Genomic DNA, 19,138 nt, shown 5'->3' on the forward strand with positions numbered 1-19,138 from the left:
GCGTTAGTTTTTGGTGAAATTTGTTGAACAAGTGTTCTTCTCTAACTTTATTAGCAATAATAATATATGTAAGTTCTAATTTGATTGTTTACTTTTCAACTCGAGTATACCCATATTGTAAAGATAATCGACATGTATTTTAGTTGTGTTTGACAAACAAATCATTCGAAAATGAACTAGGTAACAAGTCATTTGTGTATTTGCTAAAAATACGTTTTCCTACTAAAACAATTGAAATGTTTTAAAAGGAGTATTTGGTTGAGCAAAAGTGCTTATCACCAAGGAATATAACATTCAAAGGCCAAAGCACTTAGCTTCGGACTAACGAATTTCAAATTCAATCAGTAAAATGTAGCCACAAAGGAATATTTTTCATGATTTACAGTTCCCCATCTGCAATATACTCTATTTATTCTACAGTTCCAAGTGTATCAGCATTAGTTCTGAGATTCTGTCTGTGTTGCTCAATTTATGCACGCAGGCATAGTCTTGCAGTATGGACCAATATACCTGGTAAACGGAAGAAGATGGAGAGTGTGCGATTGACAAAGTTAATTTCTCCAAAGTGAGCATCATACAATATCTCTTGGCTATATACCACAATGTACCCCATGAACAATGCAAACACAATGCATACCTATCACACAAGCATTACTCATTATCAAGACAGTCATATTATTCATTCATTAGACACAAGTAATGATTTATTGGGTGTGTGTGAGCAGATTGTATGCATACAACTTCTTACCTTTAACATCCGATGAGCTGTATGGCTGTCAATGTATTCTGAATTACTAGCATTAAAGGTGGAGTAAAATAGAAGACAAGAATAGAACAGGCAGCCCTTGTAGATTGCACTCCTTTCCCTCGTATACGTGGATCCAACCCAGATAAATCCAATGCCAAGTGTTGGAGGTGCCAAAAGGCGGAAAACAAGCCTGTAGAGCAAGTAAGGAATGCTTTCTGAAGTTAGATATTTTTCAAAGTATCAAAATATTCTTCAAAGAAGGAACACAGAACAACAAGAAATAATCAACTACACATACAGAAGGAGCAAATTAACTGCTATTGAATTCATAAAGATGTAATACAATGTAGAAATTGAAAGAGCAAGCAAATGTCTTTGTCATATTAGAAATGACTTCAGGAAATCAGTGGAAAATTGTGCACTCTTCATAATTTCGAGCACTCTTCAGGAAATGAGTGGAAAATGTTTCTCAGTTTCACTCATTTATGAGCACTCTTCGGAACTCCTTCACATATACTGCTGGCTAAGAATGCACATAATGGTGAGATAGAATTTTCTAACTGTAACATCCCCTAAATCCATGAAAGATACAAGTAATTACAGGGTATTGGAATCTGTAGTACAAGTCATCAGTTTACAAATCCAAAAACAATAGCTCACAACCTAACAACAGACCAACATCCCAACACCCAATGCTCGTATTGCTCAATATTTCTCATTCATATGCTAAGTATAATCATGACATTCATCTACTGCAAGAATGTTCTCACAAGTCCTTATGAAAGAATTTCCAGAGTAGTTTCTAATTATTAAAAATAAAGTAATCACTAGTATATATGCCAATCAGCATCAAGCCTTTCTCTGTACACAATTGAAGACTGCAAAAATCAGGTTTCTGATAATATGATATGACAAGAAAGCAGTAAAAGGCAACCATACAGAACATTAACAACAAAAAATCTGCACAATGTTTGCCATCTTTCTAGTCTTACTCTTGATCTATTTCAAAGAAATATTTGGTAAAAATGCCAATAGAAGCACCGATGGAAAAGGCAGCAATCATCAAGAGTAAGACCCTTGTCCTCTGCATAGACAGAAAGTTTGCGATATAAGAAGCGACGTCAATAATAAATCAACAACTTGGAACAAAATTTACAAGACAAAGATCACGTACCACACTCGAGGGTGATGTTAAGTAAAGACAGAGTAAACTTGCTACAGAAGAAAGGACTGTGAACCGCCCTCCCGCTTCCCAGATCCAGTGCAAGTAGGATCCAAAAGTAAAGCTCCACATGGCAAAGAAGAGAGTAAGATATACCTATATTTCAGCAAACTAATCAATAACAGGAAAAAAGGGGAATCTAATACTTGAAGCAGAACTGAAAATGCATCTTCTCCAGCTAACTAGGTTTTGCAAAGAAAGGAAAGACCAAACACAAGATGCTGAAACCAGAAATTGCATGAACCAATTAATCCCTCCGTCCAAAATTATATGAAACGAATTCATTTTGGGAAGCTTGAATGTAATTTCATCCAAACTAATCAAAAACAACTTTCAGTCCCAAACTTTACTCAAAATGCTAGAGGAAGTTACAAGTTATTCTAATCGTTTTGTGTGATTATAACTAACAGCATAAGCAAGTACAAAAGAAGAGAAAAAAAATTACGGTAATACATGTAAAATATTCAGGAAAATCGAAATTCATCATGAATCCTGAAGAATTAAGTAAAGCAAGTAAAGAAGATGAGAAAATTACGGTAATTCACGTAAAATATTCAGAAAAATCGAAATTCATCATGAACCCTGAAGAATTAAGTAAAGAAGTATAAACGATGAGAAAAAAATAACGGTAATACATGTAAACTATTCAGAAAAATGGAAATTCATAATGAATCGATTCCAAGTAGATCTCCTGATACAGCTACCGGTAACGAGATTACAGGATAGATATCTCTCGATTACAATATTTTTCATAATCAACATTTTAATGAAAACGTAAGAATGAATGTACCCTCTTCAAGCTTGCATAAGCGTGCTGGGTCATTTCTCCAGTATTCATCAGGTCTTCTCTTGTCCAATTCCTTACGAAGTAAGCTCTCACAGCATTCATGGCCTGGAGTTTCATATCTGAGAACTTCATGTTTTTTGCTTCAGAGGAAAAAACGAAATCGGAAATTTGATGAAGAAGAATGAAGAACGTGAGCTGTATTTATAGTTCGTTATGCACTCAAGAGTTTGTTATTGGGGATATCACAGGGGTAATTTCGTCACAAAAGAAAAGGAGAAGAATCTTCTGAGTTCTGTGCTCAGTTGTTGGCGGGAAAGGGGAGAAGTCTGGGAATATAAAATTCTTTTAGGAATTTTTTGTTTCCTTTTCCCATTTTTATAATTAATCTCACTGTTTACTCAAAAAAATTGTTTACTGTCTATTTATAAAACACAAAATTTATACGGTATTTTATGTTATTCTTACTATAAATATATGTATATGTATATAATGAGTTTTTTTTAACTTCTCATAATAGATTGAGTCTTTTCTACTACAACATGATCTCATTATAAATTTGTTCTTTTACTTGGTTCAAGTATTCACAATTTTTCTTCTTTTCCACCTTCTTAAATTTTAGGTACTTACCATCCCTTATAATTTCAGAGAATTGATCAAGGAAGACTCCCCAATTTTATCTAAATAAAATGGCCAAATACATGAGCAGATCTCTAAACTTGTTGGATTTTTTCCCTCAGGTATCTCAACTACGTCATTTTCCTATTGAATCATTGAACCCCATAATTTGTTCCGTTTAAACAAACACCGTTATCTGATGTGGAACCAGATTTGTGAGGGGTATTGATAGAGGATACATATATTGTTCCACTAATCATTAGTCCAATTAATAGTGAAAATGTTTGAGAATAATTGTGTTTTCCTTAAGTCATTTGAACACATTAGAAAACAAATGAGACTAGCACAGTGTGTCTTCATTATTTCAATCAAAATTATTACAATTCGGACACAATTGAAGACATTTTGCAATAGAAAAGCTGATCAAAATCAACCAACGGTGTTTTAAAGAAACAAATTATGGGTTGAAAAATGACGTAATTGAGGTACCTGAGAAAAAAAATCTAACAAATTTAAAAATTTGTTTATGTAACCTACTAGAACCAAACAAATCAAACAAGTAATAAAGTCTCCTAAACCATAGGAAACTATCCTTTTCCAAAAAGGCAACAAACTTTTTTTAAAATTCTTCGATCCAACAACTGGCAGTTAACCATAAACTGAATTAAAGGTGAAGAAAAAAATCACTTTTATTTCTTACACAACAATATAATATGCACACAAAAATAGCTTCTCATGAACATTAATTAAAAAAAGGGGGACAAAAATAACAACTCAAATAAAATTAAAATTTTAAAATAAAAGCACTGCCTCTCGCCTAGCACATGAACACAAACAAAGCTCCCAATACAACTGAAACTCCGATCACAAATTTGTTCATGCTTCCAAATACTCCGGCTGCTCCGTTAGGCGTAGTTGGGGTTGATTTCGCGGGTGTATTGTCAACGTTAGGGGTACTGGGTGTGGCGGGTGAATCAGAAGGAGTTGATGGAGTTGACGGAGTTGATGGAGTTGATGGAGTAGAGCTATCTAAGACATTGATGGACAATTTCATGCCAGATTGACAATGACCAAAAGTAGGACAAGTGAAGTACATTGGACCAGATTTGGAAAGTTTGATTGTGGTTTTTCCATCGCTGTATGACTCAATGGCGTTTCCAGTGTTGCAGTTTTCGTAGTCATCTTTGCTTATCACATCCACTCCGTGGCTTCCACCATAGTTGAACTCTGATCATTCATCATAAAAATTCAAAATTTTAGTATAATTGAGAAATCATACTTTGTTCATGAGTACTGTAAACAACTTCTTATCAATTTTGTGAAGCTACTCAACACGAATCCATATATTGATTGAGGCTCGAATATCTCGAACGATTATAGTAGTAGTACTAAGAAAAAAGTTAATATTGCATCATCGTGCACCATTTAGTTGACAGTTACATAAACACAGAGTACTCTGTTTTTATTTTCACTCATAAACTCTGTTTCTCAAATTCTTGGACTAATATAAAGAAATACGATGTGATGAGCTAGATTCTTAACTCAAAAGTTTTTTTAAAAGAAAATAAATTTGGGGATGGGGAAGGGAAACAGAGAGGGGATTACAATGTGGGAAATCGAACCTGATCAATAAGGTGGAATTCAGATAGACAACGAGCTAAGCTACTAAGTATTAGGAGTGAAATATATTTCGATATGGAACAGTTTATCTCTTAGATAAAGCTACCTAACACAAATTCAAATTAATTGAGTCGCGTATTTAAATGCCAAAAGATGAAAGTTGAAAGACTAACCAAGGGTGTCACCAACGGTGAAGGTTTCAGCAGCAGCCCAAGTGGTGTAATCACCTGATTGGGTCCACCCGCCGCTGCCTCCGACGACATGGTTGGCAGCAAAAGCCACCGGAGAAGCAACAAGAAGAAAGAGGAGAGTTGCTACTGCTGAAACTGCCATTACTTAAATTTGATTAAAGTTGAGCAAAAAAATTGTTTGTTGAAGAGTAAAGAGAGAAGAAAGAAAGCAAGTTGCACACATTTTGCAAATGATGTGTGCCTTATATAGATAAGGGTGCTTATGAAAAATTTGAATGTCATGTAGTTTCAACGATAGAAATAAAGAAAAAATTTAAAAAATATATAAATTCCAGAGTTTAATTGCTTGTGAAGATAATATTAAAACATGGGATTTGGTGCAGTTCTACTTTCCCATGTCTACCTAATACTATTGGCAAATCATATTTGAATGGTATAAAATGTCGTGGCATTACTCCTTGGAACTTAAGTTTTGCTATTACTTGGCTTTCTCGCTAAAAAAAAAAAAAAGGCTTTGTTTTAATCAACAATTTGACTCACAAAAACATAGTGTTAAAAAGCGCGGCTCAAACATATTTAATGGCCTAAATACATATTATTTAAGTTCTGAGATAAAAAGTTATTAATAACTTTATTATAAACGGTTTATTCTAATAATTTTTATTCCATTGATAATATAATCAATCTATTTAATCTTTCTTCATACATAGTACAGTTGTGTCAAACTTTTTCTAATAATTCTTTACTTGTATATAGAAAGTTTACTTCTTTTAGAGTATTATTCAATATTATTATTGTTAAGAGAATTGGGTCCCTCAAATATCAAGGCCTAAGACACCTTCCTTTATTTTTAATTTTCAGAGGCGGAGTCAAAATTTTGCTTTATCAGTTCTAAACTTTATAACAATTACTTTAAGTGTTAATAATTGATTTTAAATTTTATATTTATATATATTAATAAACTCAGGCTTTTAGCTCCGCCCTTATTTATTTTAACTCTTTAGAGCCGGCACTGCAATACAGTATGAGAAAGTATATTTTTGTTCCAAGGATATGTTTTAAGTTGTTCTCAAAATTTCAACTAAAGGCAATCAAATAGCCAAGTATTATATGTAAAATAAATAAATTAGAGGCGTATTACATGTGAATATTTATACACGACTTTTCATGTTTTTTTGAGAATATATTTGATCGGCGCCACCCAATATGTAATAAATTTATCATATCATGCAAAGAGTAGGTTTTGGCAAAACATATAAAATACTTTGATTTGAGAAAATGATTGTCACGTATTTGACTTTGGACCAATATTGTTCAGTGTAATTAATTTTATTGTGTTGGTTGGGTTTGTTACTTGTTAGGCCATGCATTAGTTGTCCTCTAATCCAATCACAGATAATTGCAGTTTTAATTAGTCAAACGAACAGTTTTTTCTTGTTCTAATTATTATTACGAGAGAGAAGTATTATAAACGCTTTTAAATTTGACGTAATTTATTATTTTTGTTATTGAACTATTAAACGTATTAAAATACCCTCTTGATTAACTAAATTTAAATACACTCCTGATCTGTCAAATGATATATCAAGTGATCTCAAATTCTTGTGTGAGCGTGAAGCTCTTGATAAACTTTATTTATGTTACAAGATTGAGGGTGTATTTAAGTCCAGTTAATCAGATAAATGGATGTTTTTATAACTGTCAATAGTTCATAAATGAACTAATAATGTGTTTTCAATAATTCTCTTTACTTTTAATTTTTGTACTATTTTATTGGTTAGTGGCAATTAAACGAAACACACGACGAATAATACCTTATTGGGTCAGCTTCCAGAATATGGGTTAGTTATAAACTTTCGTGTATAAGTTGTGCTCAATATAAAATAGTAATTAATTACTAACCCTTCAACTAATGTTAGCTAGCTTGTGCTAAATATATCTTGAAATATTAACTCTAGAAAAAAAAATTAAAAATGTGTAGAAGTTGTTAAGTTCTTTAATATTTTTTTGACTTTATCAATCGTTGAAGAAAAACGACTGAATATAAATCTTATATTATAATTTCCTAGGGGAATACCATAATTATTAGAAATGAGTTGATAGGTGTAGTTTATTTTTTAAATTATAGATATCCCAGTAGAACATGGAAATGAGTTGGTTTTGATTTGAATCTTTTCTGATTGATAATTTGGAATTGTTTATTGATTGATCATGAAGAAAAAAATTGTAACACCCAAAGTTCAATGGAATAAATGTAGAAGAATACAAATATAAAGAGTGTAAATTTCTTAAAAGAAATAAATGATTAGGCCTAAAATGATGTGAGAATTGTAAAATTATGCTTTCCTATTTCATTAATTAACAATATGAGGTTTTTTCATTTTTCTACACTCCATTTCATGTCTATGGCTAAATATTTGATTTGTGAGTAAATTTAATTTGAGAATCTAGCATTGCTCGGATAGCTCATGCTTTAATACCATATAAAATTAGTCTTTGTTCCTAATTCACACTCTAAATAATACTCTTATATTACTTTTAAGTAATTTTGAATATATTTTCAAAAAAATAAAATTAAATTAAAAAATAAATTATATCTAAATTTACAATAAAAAAAATTTGTTTGACTATCAGACTTTATCACCTAAATTAAAAGAGGGGGAGTACAACTTTGAGAACAACGTGATGCCAAGTCTTTTGATCAGTGTCATAAAATACTAACAGGCATTTCATACTTTATAAAATAAATAAAATAACAAATGGTGTTTTTATTTCTATTTCATTTTGTATCAAAATAATTGGCGTTTTATATAATTTAAAAAGAAATATTTCCTTGCAAAATTACCATTATTTTAACATATTGGTTTTATATAATTAAAGAATTACATTTTTCTTCGAGTCATTAAATCAAAAATAAAACAGTAAAACACTTTTTATTTTTTTAGAAGTGAGTAATATTTCAGTGGGTGTGTCCAAGCTAAAAATAGAACTACTTATTTTAAAATAAAAGGAGTATTATTAATACTATACAAAATTCTATGACATTTTCTTCACCACGATACATAAATGAATCTTGCTCAAAGATTTCCTGAATACATGTATATGTTTTATGGCAAGCACATAGAAACTATTTTATTGGATTGGATATTTTCAAAATTATAAATTGGCAAAAATAATAATACTTTTTTGGAAAAATAAATTGTATATTGCTTACAGCATGATTGACAAATAGAGTATTAGTAAGAAAAGATTTTGATATAAGTAATCAAATATTGACCTTAAATATTTATTAGGTCTCCACCCATACAAAATATATGGACCATCAACATTATAATTGATGGAGACTTTATTTATATTTACAAGTAACTCCACAAAAAACATATTGACGTCAAGCCAAGAGACGAGAGGGAGTTGCTCAGGTGGTAACCACCCTTCACTTTCAACTCGAAAGTTACGAGTTCGAATCACCAAGGAAGCAAAACGGGTGGGAGCTAGCTGCTAGGGAAAGGGAAAACTTATAAAAAAGGTCAAGCCAAGAATTTTAGGAAATTATGTCAAATGATCTTTAAGATAGATGGTCTTGAACTCGAAAAAATAATTTTAAAAAGAACAAAAATGTTACATATAGTACGTACGAAAAAAAACTTTTTAATATACTCCTACGAGCAATAACATTTTAAATTTCCAACAAATTGTATTCGTTTTCGTTACAAAGGTAATTAAAACATTTATTAATGTTTGATATTGCTATTTGATAATGTAACAAAACTCTTTTATATATCACTTTTATGAAAATAAAATTGTGTAATATGATTAGAGATTGTACTTTTAAGAATCATGTTACTATTTCTCTCAAAATACATTGAAGTTGACTAATTTATTACTCCATTCCTTTTAATTTATTTGATATCATTTGATGAATATAAAAAAATAATTTTTAACTTATATTTACAACCTAATCAATTGTCTAGTTAAATTTATCTAAAATCTAGTATTTGTTAAAAGAGAAGAAGTTGTAAAATATATAAATTTGTTAATATCAAAAAAAAAATTGACTTATAAAAATATATTAATCACATAGAACAACTAAATACGAAACAGTTTGAAAATATATGGAAAATGACATTCGTAGTCGTACCATTCGGAGACACAATTAGATATACTGATATAATTTTTTAATTAATATTTAAATTGTTGAATTAAAGATAATACATAATTTCAAACGTATATATACTCTTGTGTGTGTATTATTCAAAATGTTGAGTGGCTCATGTAATAGAGATGATGACTGATATTCAAAATGTTGAATGGCTTGGCTTTGTGTATTATTCAAAAGGTTCAATGGAAACTATTTCTACATAAAGAACAAAAGAATTGTATATTCTTAGTCATAACTTTTTTCACGTCCTTTTGTACATATTGGTGGAGATATTTAAAGCGAAAGATATTTCTAGAAATTATGTCATACTTCTTATTTTTATTAATACACCTATCTTTACTTATTTTACCATTTGTACACGCCCTACTAAACGAACATAATTTCTATAAATACAACTTTATTAGTAACATGCACATTTCTCAATTTAATACCCTCCACATTCTTGAGTGACTTGACAAATAAGATATCATATGCCAGCCCAATAGGGTACTCCACTTGCTGGGATCCAAGATTCACCTTGTATGAAATTTCTTACTGTAAATTGGCTTGCTTCATTGGCATCATGTAACACATGAAAACCAGGCCAATTTACTCTGTTTCCTGTATTAGCTCCACTCCCTGTGTTCATATACTCTGCATAATATAACGTCGAAAGTGCAAAATCACCACTCCATTCTTTCCACCCTTTCGGATCAATCAATCCATCCAAATCCGTCTTAATAAACACTGTCCTTGAATACTTTTTCCACGGTCTGCCTAGATAATTCTTGAAACTATCTTTAACAGCAGTGAACTCCGAAGATGAAGAAACTCGCGAATTTAGTATAACAATCCCTGTATTTTCATTTGAATCATCCTCCCTTGTGCTGTTATCATGTTGGATTGGGAATCCATTGGTCTCTTAACAAAAATGTCACAATTTTGAAATACGGCAGATGCATCACCAAATATGAAGTCGATGGTACCATATATGTGGCAATCGCGATAAAATTGTCTTAGAGAGTGTACCAAGAGCGTGTCTTGATAACCTTTGAAGCTGCAACGATAGAAAATCGAGAGATCTGAGCCTACTCTTAGTGCCACTGCTTGATGCTTGTGTGGTCCTGCTGTGTTCTCAAATGTCATGTCCCTGGCCCAAAATCCATCAGCAGACACACCTATGATAAAAATAACATTATATATGACTAAAGTTTGGTTCATGACTAGTGAGAAACAACATATATATTGAAATTATCAATATATCCACAAACTGGCTCGAACATCATTGTTATATAAACAAAAGTCATTGTGCTATATTTTTTCTAGTTTAGGTAGGACTTACCAAATGTAGCTGAGTTCAAAGTGGTAGCTCCATCTGGGACATTTTTAGAACCAGTAACGATAGTTTTGTCAATGCCATCACCAACAAACATTAAGTTATTGAGTCCTTTTCCAATTTCAACATTTTCGCGGTATGTACCAGATTTGACATACACAACTGTTCTTTCTGGCCGTGTCATACTGGAGAGCGCAGCCACCGCATCGTTGATGGTCTTGTAATTGCCAGAACCATCTAGTGCAACTACTATATCAGGTTTGGATGTAGCTGCATTCCATGATGCCAAAAGCCCTTTGCCTTCTTTATTGGAGCTAATTGGTATTAGTTGTTCCCCCGTCACTAAAAGTACATGTATATGAATGAAGGGTTAGTTTTGTTAGCATTCTTCGGATTATTTATACTAGCACTTAGATGCTTGAGATAACAATTCCGGGATAAGTAATTCTCGAATAAAACAAGATAATGACACAATTACTCTAAAAAAAATTTTTTGGCCAAATTAGAAATTTGAGTAAGAGTGTGTAACTTTTCAAAGGTGTAAAAATTAAATATACATTCATAATAGCTCGTATTATCTAACTTCAGTAAATCATATAATTTTCCAATGAAACATGTATGCTGGACTTCGCTTCGCCGTGACAAGGCTAAATTGAAAATAAAAAAATTATTTCCCAATTTATAAACAAAAGACGTTTTATATTTATACCCATAGATTTCATTAAAAGATTATTTCCAATGAACCAAACATCATCCCAAGAATAAATAACATAAACTTGTCACTATTGAGTGTCATATTATGATTTATATTACCGTAAATCTACTCTATGCGTTTTCGAACAATTATATATGTAATTATGATGTAGACAACCAAATAGTATGAAATTTGGTGTATCGATTGATAAAAATTAAGTATTAAAAAATATTAAATAAAACAAATGTGGACCCACCCAAAAGGACCATTAAAAGGGAAAAGTAAAATTAATACTAGTAACTTATATAATAAGGTAAATATCTTTTCACATCAGCTTAAATTATATTCTATTGCTCTCAAAATATTTGTCATGTTACACTTATCGAGAGTCAATTTATATAAATTTTATATATGAAAAATTATAAAATATAATACTTTTCATATATTTTTCGAATATCTAAGATATTAATTTTAAAATATTAAATTAACTTAAAAATTAATTTATTTGTCACGTTACATTTATCAAGAGTTAAATTATATAAGTTTTGTATAAGAAAAATTATAACATATAATACTTTTCGCATAATTTTTAAATATCTAAAATACTAATTTTAAAATATTAAATTAACTTTAAAAATTAATTAAATTGTGACTCAAAATATAAAGAGACGAACCACAATAAACATTACGTCATACTATTAATTAATGCATATAAGTTAAAATTCTATCATGCATCATTTATATGTTAAAATTCTATTATGCATTATTTTGAGCTAATTTTATCACCTATTAAGAATTATCGTAAAGTGATAAGTATGAAAATAAAAAAATGAAACTCACCCGTTCTTGTGTGAGTCGATAGTTGTCGATAATGAAACAATGCATCCTTAAGCAACAAAGTCAAGTTTTGAGTTTCTTCATTTCTACTTACAAAATATATGGACCATCAACATTATAATTGATGGAGACTTTATTTATATTTACAAGTAACTCCACAAAAAACATATTGAGGTCAAGCCAAGAGACAAGAGGGAGTTGCTCGGGTGGTACCCTTCACTTTCAACTCGAAAGTTACGAGTTCGAATCACCAAGGAAGCAAAAGGGGTGGGAGCTGTTAGGGAAAGGGAAAACTTATAAAAAAGGTCAAGCCAAGAATTTTAGGAAATTATGTCAAATGATCTTTAAGATAGATGGTCTTGAATTTTTTACCCTCATATCATACTTTTGAAGGTGAAAGTAAAAATTTGTTGACCCTCTTATCCAATTTTCTATATTAATAGGAGAATGGCTGACCTCATAAAAAATAACAAGAAATTGATGTCCAAACAGATACTTATAGTTTATAGATAATCCAAAACTTTATTGAAGGATTTTATGAATAAAACTAATTATGAAGAAGCTCCAAGGAAAAAGCTCTACGTTCATGAACCAAAATCCATGTGATGTCCCTTTGACCCTTTCCCAAACAAATTTTAAGATTGTTTTTTTTTGGATTTTTTCCAATTAAAGCAGTCACTTGGAAGCTTGTAAATAACTACTACCACTTGGAAGTTTTGAGGTCACGTTGAGTTGAAATTTTTGTTATGATTTATGACTTGAAAACTTGTAACCACTAGCACTTTTTTTTTTTTTAATTTTCCATCGATCAGTATCCACATTGAAATCCAACTATTTTATATCCACACTGGAATTCAACTATTTCAAATCCGTATGACACGGACTATGTCATATAAGGCCCTATTGGAAAGAAAGCTCTCCCTATCAAAGATTTTTCATTACCCATTTGACACTGAATTCCATTTTTCACTTATAGGATACTAGTCTGTTTCTACAACTTCTATTTAGGTTGTTTTGTGCTTATTCACTTCTTTAGATTTCTCCTTAAGAATAGATTGTAATTTTATATTAAAACTATGAGAGTCATGTAATTTGCACATTATTCTATGCCAAAATTTTCGAATTGAAACTCATAACACACACAAATTGTTCTCAAGCCCAGTCCTCCTGCATTCGATCCAGTGGGTATAACCAAGGGGAACTAAAGATTACTTGAATAATTTTAAATAATATTACAATAAAAGATTAGTTGAATATTTTTAAAAATATTACTACGTATGAAAAAAAAATATTTATAAAAATAAGAACTGGTATACCTTTGGCTTTGAGGTAAACAGTTCTCATTTTGTACATTGAAATATACAACACTGTGATTCAACTGTTATCTCGTACAATAATTATGTAGTGTAATATTTGGCATCATATTAATGAATGGTATTAGATGGTGACATACCTACACCTTTCTGGCTGCTATTTTTTTCAACATCCTCAAACAATACGTGTTATCGATAAGAGTCTCTTACACAATACGTGTAAGTTCAATTCTCACTACAAATATTTGCGAAAAAATAAAAAATTGCCAACGGATATACTTGATCTAATGCAAACTATGCAAGTACATCTTGATGATAAAGCTGCGGGAATCACTTTAACAGAAACAAGTTGATTACTTTTTCTTTTGAAAAAAAATATGTGATGTTGTCATATATTTGGTTCATTCATTTTCTGGCAAGGACTGAACAGAAAAGTGATAATTTGGACTATTGTGACTTGTGAGATTGAAAGATTACATAATAAGGGTGTGTTTCGAACGGAAGAAAATATTTTTTAATTTATTTGTTTCTGATTAATTTAAAATTATATAGAATATTTTCTCTGGTATCTTAAAAATGAGATAAATTCCGACAAGAAAAACAAGTTCCACAAATAACAACTTACATTAATTATTTCCCACATCACCCTTAAATATACCTACCACCCTCTATAGTCCCATCTCCATCACTTCAATTTTTTTTCAAAAAAAAAAACTATTTTCTAACTGAAAAATGTTCCGTAAGTTTTTCATAGACATTTCGATTGAATCTATGAAAAACAAAAAAAAAATATTCTTCATATAGAGAAATTAAAATGTTTCCCACTATTTCAATGAGAATCATGTATTTTTTCCCGTGAATTGATTTGGTAGAAAATGAGTGAAAAATTATGATCTATGGGAACTTTAAAAATTTGAACCATATCCTTTTTTGCCCTTTAAAACAATCCTGGCGGGATAGAAGAAGACATTTCATCTTGACTTGTAAAACACGACTCCATTATAAAGCTCTACATGCAAAAGAATTCACCTATCTTTTTGCTAGTTCTTACTTGCATATTTACGCATTGAAATTTGTGAAACTCATCTCTTTAAGTTGAAAGTGTGTCTAATTCTAATTAAAATTCTTAGAGGCTACTTGACCATAAACTTAGCTTATGCTTACATAAAGAGTATTAAATTCCTTTAAAGAGACCTCTCTAATATTCCGCAAAAATTCATGAAATATTCATATAAAGATCAAATCTAAATCATCCTAGTTTGGAAAATACGTCACTGACGGTCCTGAAATCGTGGATTAATAAATCTTATGAGAGAAGAGTTAAGGAACCCTCGAATCATCGATAAACAAATCTCATGAGAGAAATATCACGGGAGGGGACAGATTGCACCCACAATATTTATCAATAAGTTATGTTTCTTCATATTTTATTAGTGATTGCAATTTATTTTATTCATTTTATGTTATCTTAAAAAAAATTGCAAACTAAATCAGCAAATCTGAAGTCACAAAACCGCAAAGGTGGAAGAATGAGTAATTCAAGTCTAGTCTTAGAATTTCATCAAGTCTACACTCCGACAAGCCTTGAAACCAGGGCATTTATAGACATTGAAATTTTGTTGAATTCTACAAGATGTGTTCAATTCGAGTTGGAACTCTACAAAGTGTGTTTAATTCCAATTGGATTTTTTTAAGGCTACTTAATCCTAAATTCTATTTCATGCTTACATAAAGGAGATAACTAAAGGCATCTCGAATATTCCACAAATTCATAAAATATTTATATAAAGATAAAATCTAAATCATTCTAGTTGAGGAAATACGCCACTAACGACCCTCGAATCATGAATAAATATTTTCTTGCTTTAAAATTAATTGCCAACAATATTACTACGATTTTTCATCATGTATGTAGTCCATGTATTTTCATTTATTCTTGTTTTCTTAACTTTTTAGCCAACAAAAACAAAAGAAAAATATTATATCTTAGTTCACTTGCCATTAGACCTCATTTCATAAATTTTAACTCTTCTAGCAAACAGACAATTTTTCTCTCATAAAAATAAATTTTTTGAATGCGTCTTTATCAAAATATCTAACTATAATATAAAATAGCAGTCCCGCTTACATCGGCAATAAAGAAAATACCAATCTTAATGGTGCTTGTGATCTGGATAACTATACTCATTCATGGCGCGTGGGACACACCCACCTAAAATGAATCTAACCAGTGTTGTATATACTCTATAGTATTCGACTTTTTTGATATTCTATTCTTTTTTTTCCCCTACATTCTGGATCAACTTGTAAAAATCATCTAAGATTTTCCTGCCTTCAAATATAACAATAGTAGTACTATACAATAATTCATTTATTATGAGCATACAATAATAATGTTCGTGAGTCATACTTTTCATTGCTTATAGTCATGGTATATCACATTCCTACACATTATTCATTGTATATAACAAAATAAGTAACTTTATTATATCTTCATATTTTTCTGTTATATAAATAGTGTGTCAAGTCATATTTGAATACCACAAAACAAAATGGATAAGAAGAGCTCTTCACCAAATAATTCATTTACAAGTGCCATGACACTTACTGAAGAGGGACTAACCTGCATTCCCAAGCGTTACATTCTTCCACCATCCCTACGCCCCAACGGAACCTTGCCCAACACATGCTTGCCAATTGTGGATCTATCATTACTGCAATACCCTCTTCTTCGGCCACAGATAATCCAGCAACTACACCTGGCCTGCAAGGAACTAGGTTTTTTCCAGGTACGTACGTACTTCTTGTCATGTCACAAAAGCAAATCATGTACCAGAATAATATGTTTTTACCATAATTTGGTATATTATATGTGCATTAAGTTTCTCTATGCTGATAGGATCTAAGAGATAACAACATGCACTCGCCAAGTAAATTAAAAAAGTGTTCTAGGCTTTATCTCCTACTCTCTTCCCTTCATTTTCAGTTGATGACGTCCTAGATTTCATATACTTAGCAGTTTAAAAGGAAATAGAATAAGAAATTCTTCACTAATTCAAACTGAACGTAAAATAACAGCATGCATGCAATAAATGACTTTGCAGGTAGTCAACCATGGAATCCCATTATCAGTCATGAAAGATGCATTGGATAATGCAAATGAGTTCTTTGATTTACCATATGAAGAGAAAATGCATCTCTTGTCTTCAAATGTTCATGACCCCGTAAGGTATAGTACCAGTCTAAATGATGTCAAAGACAAAGTATACTTTTGGAGAGACTTCCTCAAGCACTATGCTAATCCAATCTCAAATTGGATAGATTTGTGGCCATCAAATCCCACATGTTACAAGTAAGTCTTGTATTCTTTAACGAATATGTTTATCTCTGAAATATTTCTGATATACATACATTCTCAACGTTCAAGAAGAATATGATATCAAAAGCCTAAAGCAGCGCATCATGCAGGGAGAAAATGGGAAATTACACAAAGGCAATACAAAAGTTGCAGGAAGAACTCATGGAAGTAATATTTGAGAGCTTAGAACTAAACCCCAAATACTTACATGAAGACATTGCAGAAGGCTCCCAGGTCATAGCCGTTAATTGCTATCCAACATGTCCTGAGCCGGATCTTGCACTAGGCTTGCCACCACACACAGATTATTCTTTGATATCCATTATTCTTCAAAACCATCAGGGCTTGCAAATCATGGATCGAAATGAAAAGTGGTATTCAGTTCCAGTCATTGAAGGAGGCCTCATTGTTCTCGTGGGAGATCACATGGAAGTATTGAGCAATGGTCGATACAAAGGTGTTGTCCACCGAGCAACAGTTAACTCAGAGAAAAAGCGCCTTTCCATTGCCAGCCTTCACAGTCTAGCTTTAGGTAAAAAAGTTAGACCTGTCCCAGCGCTTGTCGATGAACAACATACCTTGTCCTATAAAGAAGGAGGATTCAGTGATTTCCTTGACTTCATTTCTGGAGAAGATATTGTGAAGGTAAAGTACATCGATAAATTAAAAATAAATCCATGATGATTATGTATAGTCCATGGACAGCAGGCCATACAAGAATTCTCCTTGTTACAGTCTTCAAACTCCATTTCGTACAAGATAATCTTTGTTAAAATCCTAAGGTGTATAAGCAGTACCCATCTTTCCTACGTACTTTGTGCTAATATATAGGGGTGGCTGTTTGGTTCTTCGGTTTTTTGTTCTTCACTGGTGCATGAATACCGAACAGAACTAGTTTGGTTCAGTTTTTTCTAATTCAGTTCGGTTCTTTCGTATGCGACCGATAAGTACTTACCCTAAAACCAAGGTCACTAAATCTTGAGTTGAAGAGAGCCCACCATAAACGGAGGTAGATTGTATAGGAACTGGGCTAGAGATGGTGTGTGCAGCATCACTTATGTACACCCATTGATATTGTCTTGTAAAGGAATTGTTCTTTATTCCCTGCATTCACTCTTCAACTTGCAGTTTACAACTTTTGCTCTTCTTGTTCTTTATTGTTTCTATTTTTATGAATGAGATTGAATGTATCAACAACTCCTGTTCAAAGTTTCCCTTCAATAGTTAAAATACTCTGTTCTTAAATACATGTCACTCGAGCAATCACTGATATATTCGGATTTGGATTCGAAATTTCATTTGAGGGAAGAAAAAAATCTTAAGTGAGCTTGTTGCCTTGTACTAAATATCATCAAACTGTTGATAAACAGGGAACACACAAGTATAATTCAGGGAATATATGCCTAGAAATCTGGTTCTCTGAAAGGTCACTGCAGCATTCTACACTGAAGCTCCACAAAATTTTGGTTCTTCATGAAGGACCCTAAAACCGAGAACCAAACCCAACACCGAAGTCCTAAAAAATTAATAACGAAACCGAAGAACCATAGTAATTCTTTGGTTCGGTTCAGTTTGGTTCAGTCAAGTTTTTGCCTACCCCTACTACTAATATCGCTTGTGAGAGGCTCTCCTTTCATCATGCTAGGAGGTTTTACTGTGAAAATAAGGATTTAAGGATTCTTAATTTTTGCATCTTGGTACAGCAGGATTTGAACATGCGACCATTAGGACGCATCATCAGGACTGTGAAAAAGCCCAATGTTTTACCAACTGAGCTACTAATTAACAAAATTAAGACACGTCATCGAGATCTTCAGTAAATCCAGTGATTTACCTCAGTTAGCTAACATCATAGACTTCAGCAGATAGCAGCCAGCAACTGGAAAACTCAAATAATTTCCAAATTGGAATTATCTTCTAACATCCACCACATCTGGTCCAGTTTAAGCCAAATGTAGTTTATACCACAAGTTTAGAACTTGAGCCACATTCATCACTGATAGACACAATTATGGGGAGCATGTGCTCTCAGCCTGTCACACATGGTAACATTTCGATGGTAAATTGATACAAGAATTAGTTTGAGGCTTTGAACTAATTAGACCTGCAAAGAACATTATAATGATTTATAACCACAACCATATACATGACAAATCACCTTCCAACAATACATTTTGTAAATATAGCACAGAAGTAGCTTGCATAACAACAGTTTTGATATTAATATTCTCGTTTTTTAACATTATTTCATGTTTTCTGTTGAGAAGTTTTCTTTGTAA

The 19,138-nt window shown here is 31.7% G+C and overlaps 4 protein-coding genes across 5 annotated transcripts; 1 reads left to right on the forward strand and 3 right to left on the reverse strand.

The window, feature by feature from the left end:
• Positions 1-174: 174 nt before the first annotated feature.
• LOC104648929 (bax inhibitor 1-like) lies at positions 175-3,090 on the reverse strand. Of its 2 annotated transcripts, none has more exons than XM_069287070.1 (5): positions 2,761-3,090; positions 1,923-2,066; positions 1,741-1,832; positions 749-938; positions 175-510 (listed from the first exon to the last, which is right to left on the reverse strand). In XM_069287070.1, exons 1-5 carry the CDS (start codon positions 2,887-2,889, stop codon positions 415-417), a joined length of 651 nt encoding a protein of 216 aa, XP_069143171.1. In that variant the 5' UTR covers positions 2,890-3,090; the 3' UTR covers positions 175-414. The 2 variants fall into 2 exon arrangements, with proteins under 2 accessions (XP_069143171.1, XP_010325286.1); XM_010326984.4 differs by having other exon boundaries at positions 175-637; positions 2,761-3,076.
• Positions 3,091-4,036: 946 nt separating this feature from the next.
• On the reverse strand, positions 4,037-5,516 carry LOC101254836 (uclacyanin-3). Its single transcript, XM_004229689.5, has 2 exons — positions 5,166-5,516; positions 4,037-4,599 (listed from the first exon to the last, which is right to left on the reverse strand). Exons 1-2 carry the CDS (start codon positions 5,323-5,325, stop codon positions 4,190-4,192), a joined length of 570 nt encoding a protein of 189 aa, XP_004229737.1. The 5' UTR covers positions 5,326-5,516; the 3' UTR covers positions 4,037-4,189.
• Positions 5,517-9,534: 4,018 nt separating this feature from the next.
• LOC112941698 (probable pectinesterase/pectinesterase inhibitor 36) lies at positions 9,535-13,532 on the reverse strand. The gene is given in 4 exon segments (XM_069294986.1): positions 9,535-10,200; positions 10,203-10,499; positions 10,664-10,999; positions 13,505-13,532. Coding segments are annotated over 4 exon segments (1,053 nt in total). The 3' UTR covers positions 9,535-9,808.
• Positions 13,533-14,251: 719 nt separating this feature from the next.
• LOC101248433 (flavanone 3-dioxygenase 3-like) lies at positions 14,252-18,190 on the forward strand. The gene is made up of 3 exons (XM_010317142.3): positions 14,252-16,290; positions 16,606-16,853; positions 16,970-18,190. The coding sequence occupies exons 1-3, from the start codon at positions 16,054-16,056 to the stop codon at positions 17,538-17,540; spliced, it is 1,056 nt and encodes a 351-aa protein (XP_010315444.2). The 5' UTR covers positions 14,252-16,053; the 3' UTR covers positions 17,541-18,190.
• Positions 18,191-19,138: the final 948 nt, after the last annotated feature.

The sequence above is a fragment of the Solanum lycopersicum genome, chromosome 1 (genome assembly GCF_036512215.1).
Source record: "Solanum lycopersicum chromosome 1, SLM_r2.1".
NCBI lineage: Eukaryota > Viridiplantae > Streptophyta > Magnoliopsida > Solanales > Solanaceae > Solanum > Solanum lycopersicum.